Source organism: Triticum aestivum, chromosome 3D (genome assembly GCF_018294505.1).
Source record: "Triticum aestivum cultivar Chinese Spring chromosome 3D, IWGSC CS RefSeq v2.1, whole genome shotgun sequence".
In the NCBI taxonomy this organism is placed as follows: Eukaryota; Viridiplantae; Streptophyta; class Magnoliopsida; order Poales; family Poaceae; genus Triticum; species Triticum aestivum.
This window is the reverse complement of record NC_057802.1, coordinates 438,872,935-438,888,283: the sequence shown is the minus strand read 5'-3', so window position 1 is coordinate 438,888,283 and position 15,349 is coordinate 438,872,935. Positions and strand designations below refer to the sequence as shown.

General features: G+C 46.3%; 1 protein-coding gene across 1 annotated transcript; it reads right to left on the bottom strand.

Moving 5' to 3' along the window:
* Positions 1 to 10,206: 10,206 nt before the first annotated feature.
* LOC123079465 (cysteine proteinase inhibitor) lies at positions 10,207 to 11,622 on the bottom strand. Its single transcript, XM_044502241.1, has 3 exons — positions 11,334 to 11,622; positions 10,770 to 10,965; positions 10,207 to 10,367 (listed from the first exon to the last, which is right to left on the bottom strand). Exons 1-2 carry the CDS (start codon positions 11,565 to 11,567, stop codon positions 10,771 to 10,773), a joined length of 429 nt encoding a protein of 142 aa, XP_044358176.1. The 5' UTR covers positions 11,568 to 11,622; the 3' UTR covers positions 10,207 to 10,367; position 10,770.
* Positions 11,623 to 15,349: the final 3,727 nt, after the last annotated feature.

Below are 15,349 nucleotides of genomic sequence, written 5' to 3'. Positions count from 1 at the left end.
CTGAATGTAGCAGATCCGTTGACTAAACCTCTCCCTAGAGCAAAACATGATCAACACCAGAACTCTATGGGTGTTCGATTCATCACAATGTAACTAGATTATTGACTCTAGTGCAAGTGGGAGACTGTTGGAAATATGCCCTAGAGGCAATAATAAAATGGTTATTATTATATTTCCTTGTTCATGATAATTGTCTATTGTTCATGCTATAATTGTGTTATCCGGAAATCGTAATACATGTGTGAATACATAGACCACAACATGTCCCTAGTGAGCCTCTAGTTGACTAGCTCGTTGATCAACAGATAGTCATGGTTTCCTGACTATGGACATTGGATGTCATTGATAACGGGATCACATCATTAGGAGAATGATGTGATGGACAAGACCCAATCCTAAGCATAGCACAAGATCGTGTAGTTCGTTTGCTAGAGCTTTTCCAAATGTCAAGTATCATTTCCTTAGACCATGAGATTGTGCAACTCCCGGATACCATAGGAGTGCTTTGGGTGTGCCAAACGTCACAACGTAACTGGGTGGCTATAAAGGTGCACTACGGGTATCTCCGAAAGTGTCTGTTGGGTTGGCACGAATCGAGACTGGGATTTGTCACTCCGTATGACGGAGAGGTATCTCTGGGCCCACTCGGTAATGCATCATCATAATGAGCTCAATGTGACCAAGTGTTTGGTCACGGGATCATGCATTACGGTACGAGTAAAGTGACTTGCCGGTAACGAGATTGAACAAGGTATTGGGATACCGACGATCGAATCTCGGGCAAGTAACGTACCGATTGACAAAGGGAATTGTATACGGGATTGATTGAATCCTCGACATCGTGGTTCATCCGATGAGATCATCATGGAACATGTGGGAGCCAACATGGGTATCCAGATCCCGCTGTTGGTTATTGACCGGAGAGTCGTCTCGGTCATGTCTGCATGTCTCCCGAACCCGTAGGGTCTACATACTTAAGGTTCGGTGACGCTAGGGTTGTAGAGATATTAGTATGCGGTAACCCGAAAGTTGTTCGGAGTCCCGGATGAGATCCCGGACGTCACGAGGTGTTCCGGAATGGTCCGGAGGTGAAGAATTATATATAGGAAGTCCAGTTTCGGCCACCGGGAAAGTTTCGGGGGTCACCGGTATTGTATCGGGACCACCGGAAGGGTCCCGGGGGTCCACCGGGTAGGGCCACCTGTCCCGGAGGGCCCCATGGGCTGAAGTGGGGAAGGGAACCAGCCCTTGGTGGGCTGGTGCGCCCCCCTTGGGCCTCCCCTGCGCCTAGGGTTGGAAACCCTAGGGGTGGGGGGACGCCCCACTTGACTTGGGGGGCAAGTCCCCCCCTTGGCCGCCGCCCCCCCCCCTTGAGATGGGATCTCTGGGGGCCGGCGCCCCCCTGGACCCCTATATAAAGAGGGGGGAGGGAGGGCAGAAGCACCCAAGCCCCTGGCGCCTCCCTCTCCCTCTCGCTGAGCTTGGCGAAGCCCTGCCGAGATCCCCGCTACTTCCACCACCACGTCGTCGTGCTGCTGGATCTCCATCAACCTCTCCTCCCCCCTTGCTGGATCAAGAAGGAGGAGACGTCTTCCCCAACCATACGTGTGTTGAACGCGGAGGTGCCGTTCGTTCGGCGCTCGGTCATCGGTGATTTGGATCACGACGAGTACGACTCCATCAACCCCGTTCACTTGAACGCTTCCGCTCGCGATCTACAAGGGTATGTAGATGCACTCCTCTCTCTCGTTGCTAGATGACTCCATAGATTGATCTTGGTGATGCATAGAAATTTTTTAATTTCTGCTACGATCCCCAACAGGCGCGCCCTCCACCCTCATGGGCCCCTCGTTGCTCCACCGACGTACTTCTTCCTCCTATATATACCCTGGAAACATTAGATACAGAGCAAAAACCCTATTTCCACCGCCGCAACCTTCTGTACCCGTGAGATCCCATCTTGGGGCCTTTTCCGGCGCTCCGCCGGAGGGGGCATTGATCACGGAAGGCTTCTACATCAACACCATAGCCTCTCTAATGATGTGTGAGTAGTTTACCTCAGACCTTCGGGTCCATAGTTATTAGCTAGATGGCTTCTTCTCTCTCTTTGGATCTCAATACAAAGTTCTCCTCGATTTTCTTGGAGATCTATTCGATGTAATCTTCTTTTGCGGTGTGTTTGTCAAGATCCGATGAATTGTGGGTTTATGATCAAGTTTATCTATGAACAATATTTGAATCTCCTATGAATTCTTTTATGTATGATTGGTTATCTTTGCAAGTCTCTTCGAATTATCAGTTTGGTTTGGCCTACTAGATTGATCTTTCTTGCAATGGGAGAAGTGCTTAGCTTTGGGTTCAATCTTGCGGTGTCCTTTCCCAGTGACAGCAGGGGCAGCAAGGCACGTATTGTATTGTTGCCATCGAGGATAAAAAGATGGGGTTTATATCATATTGCATGAGTTTATCCCTCTACATCATGTCATCTTACTTAAAGCATTAATCTGTTCTTATGAACTTAATACTCTAGATGCATGCTGGATAGCGGTCGATGTGTGGAGTAGTAGTAGTAGATGCAGAATCGTTTCGGTCTACTTGTCGCGGACGTGATGCCTATATACATGATCATACCTAGATATTCTCATAACTATGCTCAATTCTATCAATTGCTCGACAGTAATTCGTTTACCCACCATAATGCTTATGCTCTTGAGAGAAGCCACTAGTGAAACCTATGGCCCCCGGGTCTATTCTCCAACATATTAATCTTCCAACACTTAGCTATTTTTATTGTCGTTTATTTTACTTTGCATCTTTATTTTTCTTTATCATAAAAATACCAAAAATATTATCTTATCATATCTATCAGATCTCACTCTCGTAAGTGACCGTGAAGGGATTGACAACCCCTTTATCGCGTTGGTTGCGAGGTTCTTATTTGTTTGTGTAGGTGCGTGGGACTCGAGCATGATCTCCTACTGGATTGATACCTTGGTTCTCAAAAACCGAGGGAAATACTTACGCTACTTTACTGCATCACCCTTTCCTCTTCAAGGGAAAACTAACGCAGTGCTCAAGAGGTAGCGTCACTATGCTTTGATAAAGCGACAGGATTGCCAGGGGTGGTGTGGCCGACGCCGGTAATCATAATATCATCCGTGTTGTCATCAGCGGCTTTGAGTGGGCTTGGCGGTTTATCAGCAACTCCGACTGGGCTTGCCGGTTTATCAACATGACCTTCTTCAGGATCAACTTCCATTTGTTCAACTGTTAAGTCATGATCTTGCGGTGGCAGATCATCGAGAATAGCGTCAGCATTTGTGTCCTCTGGTTCTGGAGTTTTCTCCGGTTCAGTGGCCGCATTATCATCAGCCGGTTTATTCTGTTTGGCCTTTTTGCTGGTTCTGGCCTTGGCTCTGAAAGGAATGAATATAAAGGTTAGTATAATAAGCAAGCACAAGGTATAAAGGGTTAGTGTAATATACTTACCCAGGAATAGTTTTTAGAGGTGGAAGTTGTGTCCCTATTGACTTGCCAGAAGATGAATGAGATGTACCCTGATAGTTTGAATCAGACGGATTAAGAGGTTGTCGGAAATAACCTGCTTTGGGATAAGATGTGTCAGGAATAGGTGAAACCTCTGGGCGGCGTTTACGAACCGGCGTGTTCGGTAAACCGGATGAGGTAACCACCTGGCCACTATGTCGGGTTGTGCGGCGAGCTTCGTGTTGCTGCTTCTTCAAAAGAAAGTTTGGATCCAAGTAAGCTAGGGGGTGAGAAAATCTTACTTTCCGGTTTGCTTGACGGCTTTTCTGTGTTGGCAGAGGATCTGAACCGGAGGAAAGAATAATTACCTCTACATCATCAGCATGGCTAGCTTCAGCGTCGTCCTGATAATAGTCATTGTCAATGAGGTGTATGAAAAATGAGCCAAGAGAATCAAGTTCTACCTCTGATTCCAGGTTATCAAGATCATCATCAACGTTCAAATCAGTGGACTCAGCGGTTTTCTTCTTGGCGGGTTTTTTGGTAACCTTAGTCTTGGGGCGAGGCGTCTTGTCCGGTTTATCCTGCGGCTTCTTCTTCCAGAACGGATCATCACCCTGTCAAAATTGGTAAAAGTTATAAGGGAATATTAAAAGGGGCCGGATTAAAATAAGAGTTATGCAATGCTTACAGCTGGCGGTTTATTGGAAACGCAGAAAGGACTAAGCCCTGTCTTGCTGCAAGCAGCCACCGGTTCATCCAAGCTCTTCTTGACAGCTTCGGTAATTTCAGCGTCAGTTAACTGAATGTTGATGTGCCGCTGAGGATCTGTTAGGTCCCCTGTGTACTCGCACATTAAACTGGGGCGACGGCTTAAAGGCAGACTGCTCCAGGTGATCCAGCAACGGACAAAGTCGATGCCTGTTAAACCGTTCGCCATAAAGGCTCGGAGCTTCGAAAGCTGTGGTGCATACTTGGCTCGTTCCTTGGCGCTGAGTCGTTGGGGGAATGGATGTGTATTGGTAAGACGGTGAGCACGATAACCCGGTAGAGGATTCTCGTCAGCTGGAGACGTATCACGGCAGTAGAACCGAGTCTGATTCCAGTCTTTAGGGTGGCTATGATGCTTGGCATGAGGGAAGCTGACGTCTTTCCTTTTATGGATTGAAACCCCGCCAAGCTCAGTATTGGGCCCATCCGTAAATTCAGTCCGGCGGTTTAGATAGAAGAAGTCTCTGAACAGATCAACGGTGGGTTCTTCATGCAGATAAGCCTCGCAAAACACTTGAAAATTACAAATATTGGACACAGAGTTAGGTCCAATTTCTTGAGGGCGGAGTTGGAAGCTAGCAAGCACATCACGGAATTTTTTTGATCCGGGAGGGCTAAACCCTCGACCCAGATGATCCACGAACACAATTACTTCTCCATCCTTGGGCTCAGGAGGATTTTCTGGACCAGGGGCTCTCCAGTGGATAACTTCCTTTTTTGCTAAAGCGCCAGTTGCGACGCACCCGTTCAGTTGCTCTTCGGTAACTCGGGAAGGAACCCAGTTGCAAGCATAAAAATACTTGGCCATTTGTGCAACAACCTGAAGGAAGGTTTGTGCCGGTTTAAGATTTATGATTGGCAAGCATAAAGTGTTACAGGTTAAGAGACAGAAATTGTTAAAGCACACAAGATTGTTAAACCGGAGGTTGATGTTATCAGAACTATAAAGATAAGTGATTGGCGGTTTATGAGGGGACTAATGGTACCTAGCAGGCTATCATTTTCTAAAGTTAAACCGCCTACGTTAGTGTAGAAGGCACTGATCTGAAATGACTAAGTGATGGAAAAACAGGTTTCACAAATTGGTATTACAAATCTGGATCTACCGCGTGTCAGAAAATGGAAAAATATTCAGGGTTAAATATTCTGGTACTTGAGCAGTTGAAGGATCCAGATGGGATTTTCTACTTAAATGAGATGCACTAATGGAAAGAAGGACTATGGCCATCACTATACAGGTTGACTATTGAGGTTTGAATCAAAGAACCACTGCGCAATGACGAACACCGACGAACACCAATGAACGCTCAAACCCTAAAGACAGATCTATGGGGGGAGGAAAGAAGGCTTACTGATGCTGGTGGAACAGCGGAGAGGCGTCGCGATTCTCTGATACGTTCAGGGTGATGCAGCGGCTGGAGTTGAGGTCGAGATGAAGACTTGGCGGCGGCGGCTGAGCTTGAGCGCTAGGTCGACGCGGGGAAGAAGATGAAGCGAAGAGGCACGAAGGGGGAAAGTGAAAATGACCCCCGGTCCTATTTATCAGGTGAATGGATAAGTGGCAGGCGCGGGAATCGAGGAGGTCAAAAAACGGGTCTGTAGATATACAGACGCCTCGATTTTCGGAGATTCATTAAAGGAGAAGTATTAAAAGATTTGGGTTCTGTGTAAATTTAATGGCAGATGACGTCACGACGGATTATCATGGTCTTGGAAGATGACGTCACAGCGAGTTACAAGGTTTTCGTGAAAATGTTGAAAAAGGAATTTTCCTAAGTACTGAAGATTGACATGAACAAGTTCAAATCAATGTGGGGCCTAATGTTGGAGATATAACTATTGAGCATAAACCGCCCAGGAGGGGCCGGGTTATACTCATAGTAAGTTATTCATATTGAAGCTCACGAAGACAAGGTGTATGGCGCTTTATGGAGGAGATCTAACAAGAAGGCCCAAGGCCCAAAGGCGGGTTAGGGCCTGTAGATGTAAACCGCCATATGATGTATGACTTGTGTTGTAAGATAGGAAAGGGTAGAAACCGAGCCGGACACGTTTTATGAACCGGCCGGGATTCTGTAAACTGCTGGGCGGCAACCTGTGTATATAAAGGGACGACCCGACGACGGTTTAGGGACAAGAAACAACAGATTGAGAGCCAGGCAAAGCGTATTCGCTCCCCGGTCATCGAAACCCTAGCAATTCCACCTCAACTGGATTAGGCTTTTACCTTCACCGCAAGGGGCCGAACCAGTATAAACTCCTTGCCTCCTTTGTCCCGCTTTAACCCCTTTAAGCTAACTACGTTGCAATGTCTCCACGACTAAGTCCTCACACTAGGACATCTGCCGTGACAAAACCACGACACCTGCTCAAGAAAACAACTTATGTCTCGACAAAGAAAGCAATAAAACGACTTATGTCTTGACAAAGAAAGTTATGAAATGATCATCGTAGGCAAATAGCAACACAACAAAAAAATCATTCAAATAGTTCGCTTAACTTCAGGGCTACGGTTGGTGTCTACGCCAATTGACGCAACGAGTCATCTAATTAAGTTGATATGTAGTCATGATAGGCAGCCTAGCAACAAGGTGCTTTCATGTAGCATCAAAGTTGATAGGTAGTCATGGTAGGCAACTTACAGGTAATGATAGACAATTTGGTAGTCATCGTAGCCAACTCAAAAAACATTTTTAGGATGATAGGTGACCATCAGGCCCGGCCCTGATGGGGGGGCAGGGGGCGGCCGCCCCGGGCCCCCAAAGTGGATGGGCCCCCATTAGGCCTCAATTAGCTGCATAAAAAATGCTATTGGGCCTGACCTAATTAGTTGCAACTAGTAGTTGTAGCGTCTGATACATCGCCATAACGCACGCATCGACCTGCGGGATCCCGAAACTGGAGCGAGGCTCCACGCACGAAGCACGCGCCGCTTTTTCTATTCGCGAGCAGATCAAGATCATGGCAGATGAATCAGCGTATTGCTCTAGTACGAGGACTCGATCGCAACAGACACGGCTGCCCGCCAGGCACCAGAGTTCAGCAGCGGCTTGATGTTGCATTTGTCTGCAAAGGTGAGTGTTGCTGGCCAATCGACGTCTTCAGCAGTTTGTATTGTTAACCTTCTGTTTCTGTAGTTTAATGCAGAGTTGATATTCATGTTCGTGTGGTCTATATCTCAAAGAACGTGGTTCTGGTTTCTGATCATGGCTGTTATTTTCAGACGAACTGAACAATGACGGCAACAACGGGCTAAATACGTCTTATTTACTCATTTGCACAATTAGGTATGATGACTGACTTTGTACTTTTGCTATATTGTCGATTTATTTTTTGATGATATGAAGGGATTTAATATTTGAACCAATGAAGGAATGTTTTTCACATCACTCATATGGATTTGCTTATCTGTCTTAATTTGTGAGATAATCATATACTCGGAGTAACAACCTTACAATTCACATTAGTTACTGTAGAAACTAAACTATACTTTTCAACTCTGCGTTTTTTATGAAAATTTCTGTTCAGACTATTTATGGACTTGCCTTCACCCATCTATCTAATCTTCTGGCACCTGAACCTATAATGTACTCCAATACTTATATTAAAGCTTGACATTAAATACAACCTTATGTATTTTCAAGGAAACCTTGTGATAGTGTTAAGGGCCCCGTGTTTTAGTTTCGCCCCGGGCCCCCATGTTTTAGTTTCGCCCCGGGCCCCCGAATTCTCAGGACCGGCCCTGGTGACCATGATACAAATCATAAGCGAAAGTTGCTTACTGTAGTACACAAGTTGTCTCTCTGTGGCACAAAGTTGCTTGAGAGGAAAAAATTCTTCAAAACCAACTTCATAGGTGATGCTAAGCAACTTGACGATCATGATAGCCAACTTTATAAGAGCATTGAGTTGACAGGTAATCATGATAGGCAACCTGGCAACAATGTGCTTCTTGTAACACCAAAGTTGTCATGCAGTCATGATAGACAACTTACAGGTGATGCTAGACAATTTAGTATTCATCATAGCCAACTCAAAAGAACATCGGGATGATAGGTGACCATAGTACACAACCCAATCGAAAGTTGCCTCCTGTAGTACAAAAGTTGCTCCTCCGTGGCATCAAAGTTGCTTTAGAAGAAAAGCTTGTCGAAATCAACTTCATAGGTGACACTAGCCAACTTGCCGGTCATGATAGCCAACTTTATAAGAGTATTGAGCTGATAGGTACTCATGATAGACAATCTGATAAGATGTTACATGTAACGGTGTAACACTAAAGTTCAATCATGGTAGACAACCTACGGGTGCAAGACAATTTGGTAGTCATTGTAGCCAACTCAAAAGGACATCGGGATGACAGGTGACCATGATACACAACCTAATTGAAAGATGCTTACTATAGTACAAAAATTGTCTCTCCATGACATCAAAGTTGTCTGAGAAAAAAAATTGAATCGTACCCATATGGGATCTAGTTTTGAAGAGCTCGTCCAGAAATCCGATGATGAAAATGAATCTTAATTCCGATGCTCGACTCAAAATTTATGACTTTTTAAAAGAATTGAACAAACAAAACAATTGCACATGGGACAAGATCTTTATTTTTTTAGGGTGGATTTTGCACCATAGCATTAGGACAAAAAACTTGCCCTTTTTGGATGTGTTCGGAAACGCTAGGGAGCACACGTGCGTTTCCTAGTCGTGTCCCTGTTTAAATGACCCGGGAAAAGCTCTTGCTAACCGAGGCATCAAATTTTTTCCTAGCGCTTACTACATGACATAATCAATACCAGAAAACTAGTAAAGAGAAAATCAATTCATCCGGAATTTTATGATTAAGTATGTGTAATGAACATACTGAGGAGACTGCAATGCATTTTTTAGACAAATAGGACAAAAAATCAAAAGTGTAGCTGAATATATAGACTCCCAGAAATTCTTGATTAAGCAAGACCTTCAACTGCTGGAACACAGGATCAAAGCATGCTTCTAGGTTTAAAGCGATGGATTGGCACTCATCTATGATGTTGGCCATTGATTTAATTCACACTTACTCTATGATCCCTAGAACTGGTATTGGATAGCTGTACTTTTTTTCTTTTTTTTTTCTGTCCTTTTGTACATATTTGACATTAATTAATGAAACTCACCGTAGAACGCTTTCAACATGCTAAAAAAAATCACTAGTTTAGATTGTTCAGGATCAGGATAATAGGCACCAGAATAGGAGAAAACAGAGACTCAAAGCGATTCCAGTGCAGAAACCACCCTCTTTCTCACGCCTTCCTTTTTTGCGGGGAATCACAGCTTTTTTAGTTTGCCTTCTTTTATTCTTATTTCTTTGCGTGGAATCACAGCTCTTATCCTTAACTTTGTCAAATTCAGATGCTGGATAAGAAGTGGCAGCGTGTATAACGATTCAGAGGCCAGGGAAGCACGATTTCATCATCTAATGGCATTTGCACATGGCGTCTAGAAGGCTATGTCCAAGCTTCAGCTAATAGGCAGTAATGACAAACTTGGTATGAATGTATGATCAAAATGCAGGTATACCTTATGTTGAGCCAAAGGGTACATCAAGAAATAAAGGTTGCATTTTCTTTACATACAAACTATAGTTTGCATTCCTCTTTCATTGCTACACTAATGCAGTTATCAAACAAGCAGCCAGTTCCTACTTCTTTTCTACTCGCTGCTATTTCCTGGATCCCTGGCAGCAGCTCGAACATCACAGTACGGCTATCCCTCTCATACCAGAGAAATCATCAGGCAAAGCTAAATCAACTGCATTAAATATGCTTTTTTTAAGCTAAACCATCTGAAATTCTAACGGTCAGATATAATGGGCAGGTTAATGTGAACATATGCTAATTGCTGCCCAAGGTAAAACAAGTCAATCAAAAGGCAATTCGCAAAAGTAAAAGTCAATCAAAAGGCAGAACAAAATACAATAATACTGAGAATTTTATTTAGAGTCAGATGTGGTTGAAACACAGCTTGCAAGAAGCGGACTTATTCTTGATATTACACGAGAACACGCTAAACCATGTCCGATAGATAGCTACATCAACACCATAGCTGCAGATCCTTGCAAAGCTGGGACGCGCCTGAAATTATTTAGATTAACAAATCAATTCTCTACAAACAAATGGCGAACAAGGTTCTAAACATCATGTGTCTTAATAATCTCGAGTAATTCATGGTGAACAATTCTATAATTGATGATAAGCAGGGTCCCATGATAAATTGCTGGCATTTTCATATGAACATCACAAGCTTTTTTAGAAGTTGACCTTATAGTCCTGATGATCAATAAAGAAACTTATGGACATAATTATTTACAGCCTGCATGATTTTTTTTTTTGAAAATGTACAGCCTGCATGATTCAACCAGGGCAAATACAGGTGATATGATATGCTCTTGAAACAAGAATCAACCTTGATACTTTGCCGCCTGAAATAGACGCAATTTTGTTTGACGTTCAGTGTGAAACAGAGGGCAATCTTACCTTATGCGATTGCAGCGTCCTCCACCGGCTTGAACTCCTCGAGCTTCTTAAAGTTCTCCCATGGTTTCTCCCACACCTTAGCTTCATAGAGCTTCTTGGCCCCACCTTCAGTGACCCGAATTGTAATGAAGTGCATCGTGCCAGCAACAATTTGCTTCTTCAGCTTCACCACGTTCTCGAACTCCAGCAGGGCATTCTGCGACAGCGGCAGCGCCAAAATTATTAATCGGACTAAAAACCTCCATGTCATGGGGAAACGTACTACTGGACAATTCTTGGAACAAATACAAACCCGGTAAATATAGGAGGAGCACTGTAGTTGTACTGCCTACCAAATATACTTCATGTCTTGCTTTTTGTTGCGAAAAAAGACATCATGGTTCAGATCAAATCGCACAGATTCATATGATTTACAGCGGCCGAATTCAACTTAGATCGGTGTAAAAGTAAAGAAGGGCCTGTAACCAAAGCTTTGTGGATCCAACAGCTCGGCTGTGTAACACAGATTCAGTTGGACCTCACTCGCAGGGATGAACATGAGAGAGGGGGGTAGCGAGGGCTTACGGCCTTGTTGTTGTGCTCGGAGACGGCGAAGCGGGCGAGCGCGATGACGTCGAGGTCGTTCTCTTGCCCCATCGGCGAGTCCTTGATGCCTCCCACCAACGGCCCTGCGTCTTCCGCCATGGCAGCCTTGTCCCGTGCGCTCTGCGTCTGGGTCTGAGTAAACGGCACGACGACGGCGAGTAGCAAGAGCAGGGCAGCCACCGATCCTACGACCCGATATTTCCACATCTCCATCGATCGATCGGGGTCGGGATTTATAGCTGCAGCGCCAGAGCGGGGGGGGGGGGGGGGGGGGGGGGGAGGATACGATCCGTCGGCGATGTATTATTGCGTGGGGACACTCCGGAGTCTGGACGGGACACGGGAGCGGATGGAATAGGATCGTCGGGCCCTACCACGTCCCCGTGCCGACTTTTTCCGAATCCCGAGGGGTTGACGACCTGCGCAACACGCTATGCTATCGCCAATGGCGGCTAAATTTTGCCCTTTTTTAAGAAATTTAGGATCTGACCCCGGTTGCAAAAAAATTCGGGATTTGACCCTTTTGTTATCGCCAGAGGCTCTGACGGTAGGGTTATACAGCCTACCGCCACGGCCCATGGCGGTAGGGTGCAACGGAGGGGGACGGCGGCCGTTTGACTGCGCTGACGTGGATAAGTACCCCTGGCGGTAGGCTGTCTAACCCTACCGTCAGAGCCCCTGGCGGTAGGGTGTGGCAGGTTTTGCCGTACAACCCTTCTGTAACGAAATATGCAGTGGACCTGGCGGTAGGTTCACCCTACCGTCATGGGGCCTGGCGGTAGGCTGTGTGACCCTACCGCCAGAGCCCCTGGCGGTAGGGTCCTGTGTTTTCCAGTGTAAAGTTTCTGTAACGATAAGTGCAAGGGCCCTGGCGGTAGGTGCACCCTACCGCTATGGGGGCTGGCGGTAGGGTCCTGTGTTTTGTTGTTTCTAGTTTATTTGGTTGCTTGTTTTCGAATTCAATATGACAGCAATATCACAGCAAGTTTTACAAATATGACAGCAATATCACAGATTTTAAACAATTAAACTTGGGCATCACATAGATCCACATTAGATAACTTGTGCATATAACATTTCAAACGAACTTCAACGGAGTTCCACGTAGTAGCAAACACATAGATCCACAAATAGCAAACACATAGTTCCACGTAGTTTCATAACCACTAGACAAGTTCAACCAAACTAAAAGAGCCAAGTATCGAAGAGCATAATCAGTTGCTCCTTCCCCTTTTGGAGGTGCGGTCCTCGTTACTCTTTGAACGAGTCTCTACGGTCTTGTTCTTGGGCCGGCGAGGAACCGGTTTCTGGAAAGGGTCCGGACTCAGCAAATCCTTCTTCTTTGGATTCCTCTTCTTCGGCAGCTGAGATGCTTGAGATGTTTGAGTTGGTGGAGGTCCATAATCTTCATCGTACTCCTCCTCCCCGTTGCTCTCATCCTCCTCCTCCTCCTCCTCCTCCTCTTCTTCATGTGTGGCCTCCTCCTCCTCCTCCTCTTCCTCCTCCTCCCCAACCAACCTAGACGATGAGGGAGCATGGCTCGATGAGACAATGAGACCCTGTGTGGCTACAGGCTGATAAGCTTCAACTGACCCAGCTCCAGCACACCCAAGCAGCCCTACCAGCTTGCGACAACGCTGCACGAACTTCTGCACTCACAATGAAACAAGGTCATAATAAGTATCAGATGGACTGATTGCAAGTGAACAAGATGCATCTGTTCCGAGGAGGCTGAAATTGTACCTTCATCGTCCCCCTCACTCTGTTCTCCGATTGTACGCTCCCGGGAGATCACCTAGTGCATCTGAGGCTTCAAAGATGCATCTGTTCAGCTCACCGGACTGCAACGGCATAAGTCAGTCACGATGACGAATAAAATATTTAAATACAACCGTCGGTTCAAACTTACCACTCTGTTGATGAGGGGTGCAAACTCCCTAAATCCACTGTGCATGTCTCTGATGCCGGTCTGGTATGCCTGTTCATCGGGGTCATCCCTCTCCAGCTCTGCGATGTCTTCCGCCGTCCACCGAGGCCTGAGACGAAGACGGTGCTTCTGGCCATCATCGTACCACCTCATGTGTCGGCCCAGGTAAGCATCCCAGTCAGTCACTTTCCTCTCCCCATCTTTACGGAACCTCCGTCGGTTCCACTCCGTCACATGAGTTTTATGCTCCTCTCCCCAGTCTGTGATCGACTGATTCTTCTGCCGGCTCATCCTGCAAGGCATAAGCAACAAGAATCATCATAAGCGCAACAAGATCATCATAAGCAACAAGAAACATGATAATCTTAATGAAATCATGGGCACGGAGAACAAAGCGCTCACAGGTGGAGCGTGTGGCCGCCGGTATCGGTGGGCTGGCCCGGTGGGGTATGCTGATAAATCCCAAACTGCGTGGCCACGCGGTGTGGCAAGTGCCACTCGACGGCGTACACACAGATCATGGGCACGATGCACCGCCAGAGACCACGGTCCGCATCGCACATCACGTTCAGATCAAAGTCCCACTCTCGGTCTTGTCGATACGACCACCAGTTTACCTATTACATATACATTGGTAAGTTCCCACTCTCGGTCAAAAGTGGAATCAAAGAGAAAGGTGTTGAGCGAGTTCATATACCTGCGTATGCGTCAAAGCGTCCAACTCGTTGGTGTAGGTCTTGTACGAAGTCTTGTTTAGGCCCGTGTAGAGTTTGACAACGTCCCACTCGTAAGCTACGGTGGGGTTTCAAGTCTCGTCACCGTCTTCGCTATAGTCTTCCCATGGGCATCTTGGCATCTTCTCCGGACGCCCCACCGGCAGCCGCTCCCACATCCAAATGGAGAAGGCCCAGACAAAGCCACCCATATTGGACTTGTCTCCCGTCCTCTGCGTTGCGTCGTCAAGCTGCAAAACATCAAATGAGGATCAGATATAAGAAAATGTCATGGACACACTTTCGTAGGTAGGTAGGCAATTAGACACTCTCTTACCGAACGGTATAGGTAGGCGAGAGATGCGGTCCCCCAACTGTACCCTGCATCCCAGTCCGCTAGGAAGAACAGATACGCCCAGTTGGCAGAGTTCCCGGAGCTGTCTGGAAACACGACCTCCGAGAGAATATACCACAGATAGGCCCTCGCGTACAACTCCACAGTCGCCTCATCTGCGCCTTGGGGGCATGTCTTCCGGTGCTCCGAGAGCCAGGTCAACGGCACACCGGATGTACGGTTACTCTTGGCACCGGGGCAGTCGCCGATGAGGGTGGTGACCCTCTCCTGCCAGTTGGTCCTCTCCACTCGACCGGTGAGTGCATGACCCTCGATCGGCATGGCAGTAATCATCCCCCAGTCCTCTAGGGTCACCGTCATCTCCCCGCATGGCAGATGGAAAGAATGGGTCTCCGGTCGCCACCGGTCAATCAGAGCTGTGAGAGCTGCGTGGACAAGCGTCGGCGGCTGACGCTTGAACTGCAACACGAAACCCAACAGACGGGCTCTCTTGAAGAACGGCGCGTAGCGCTCGTCGTAGTCCATATGCCCATGAACCCCGTGACCCCTCATGCGCAGTGGCTGGAGCATCTGTCAAAAAGTGAACGCCAAAAGTTAGGAAATTATTTTCATCAATCCGAAAACTTTGATCAATATTTCATTCATATCACTTACCTCTCCGTTCTCTATGAAACGGGCACGATGACCCTTGTCGAATGCCCAGTCCAGCATGGAGTACCGTGGCCGATGTTGTCCGCAAGAGGTGGCCGCCTTAATAAAATTTCATAAACAAAAGCACCATAAGCATAAGCATACATAAACAAAAAATGAACTCAAATCATATCAACATGCATCATATCAAAATAAAATTTTAAGCATATTCCTCCAACAACATCTACTACACATGATGGATCAAATCATATCAACATGCATCATATCAAAAAAAATCCTCCAACATACATCATATCATCATATTTTTAAATAATTTTTCCAAACAACATCTTCATATCATCATATCAAC

What these genes read in the sequence shown, in the direction of transcription:
- LOC123079465 (XM_044502241.1), bottom strand. Translation starts at nt 11,567, where the DNA reads ATGGAGATGTGGAAATATCGGGTCGTAGGATCGGTGGCTGCCCTGCTC. An exon ending in CCGAGCACAACAACAAGGCC is followed by an intron (nt 10,966 to 11,333) that starts GTAAGCCCTCGC and finishes CCGCTGTCGCAG; the next exon opens with AATGCCCTGCTGGAGTTCGA.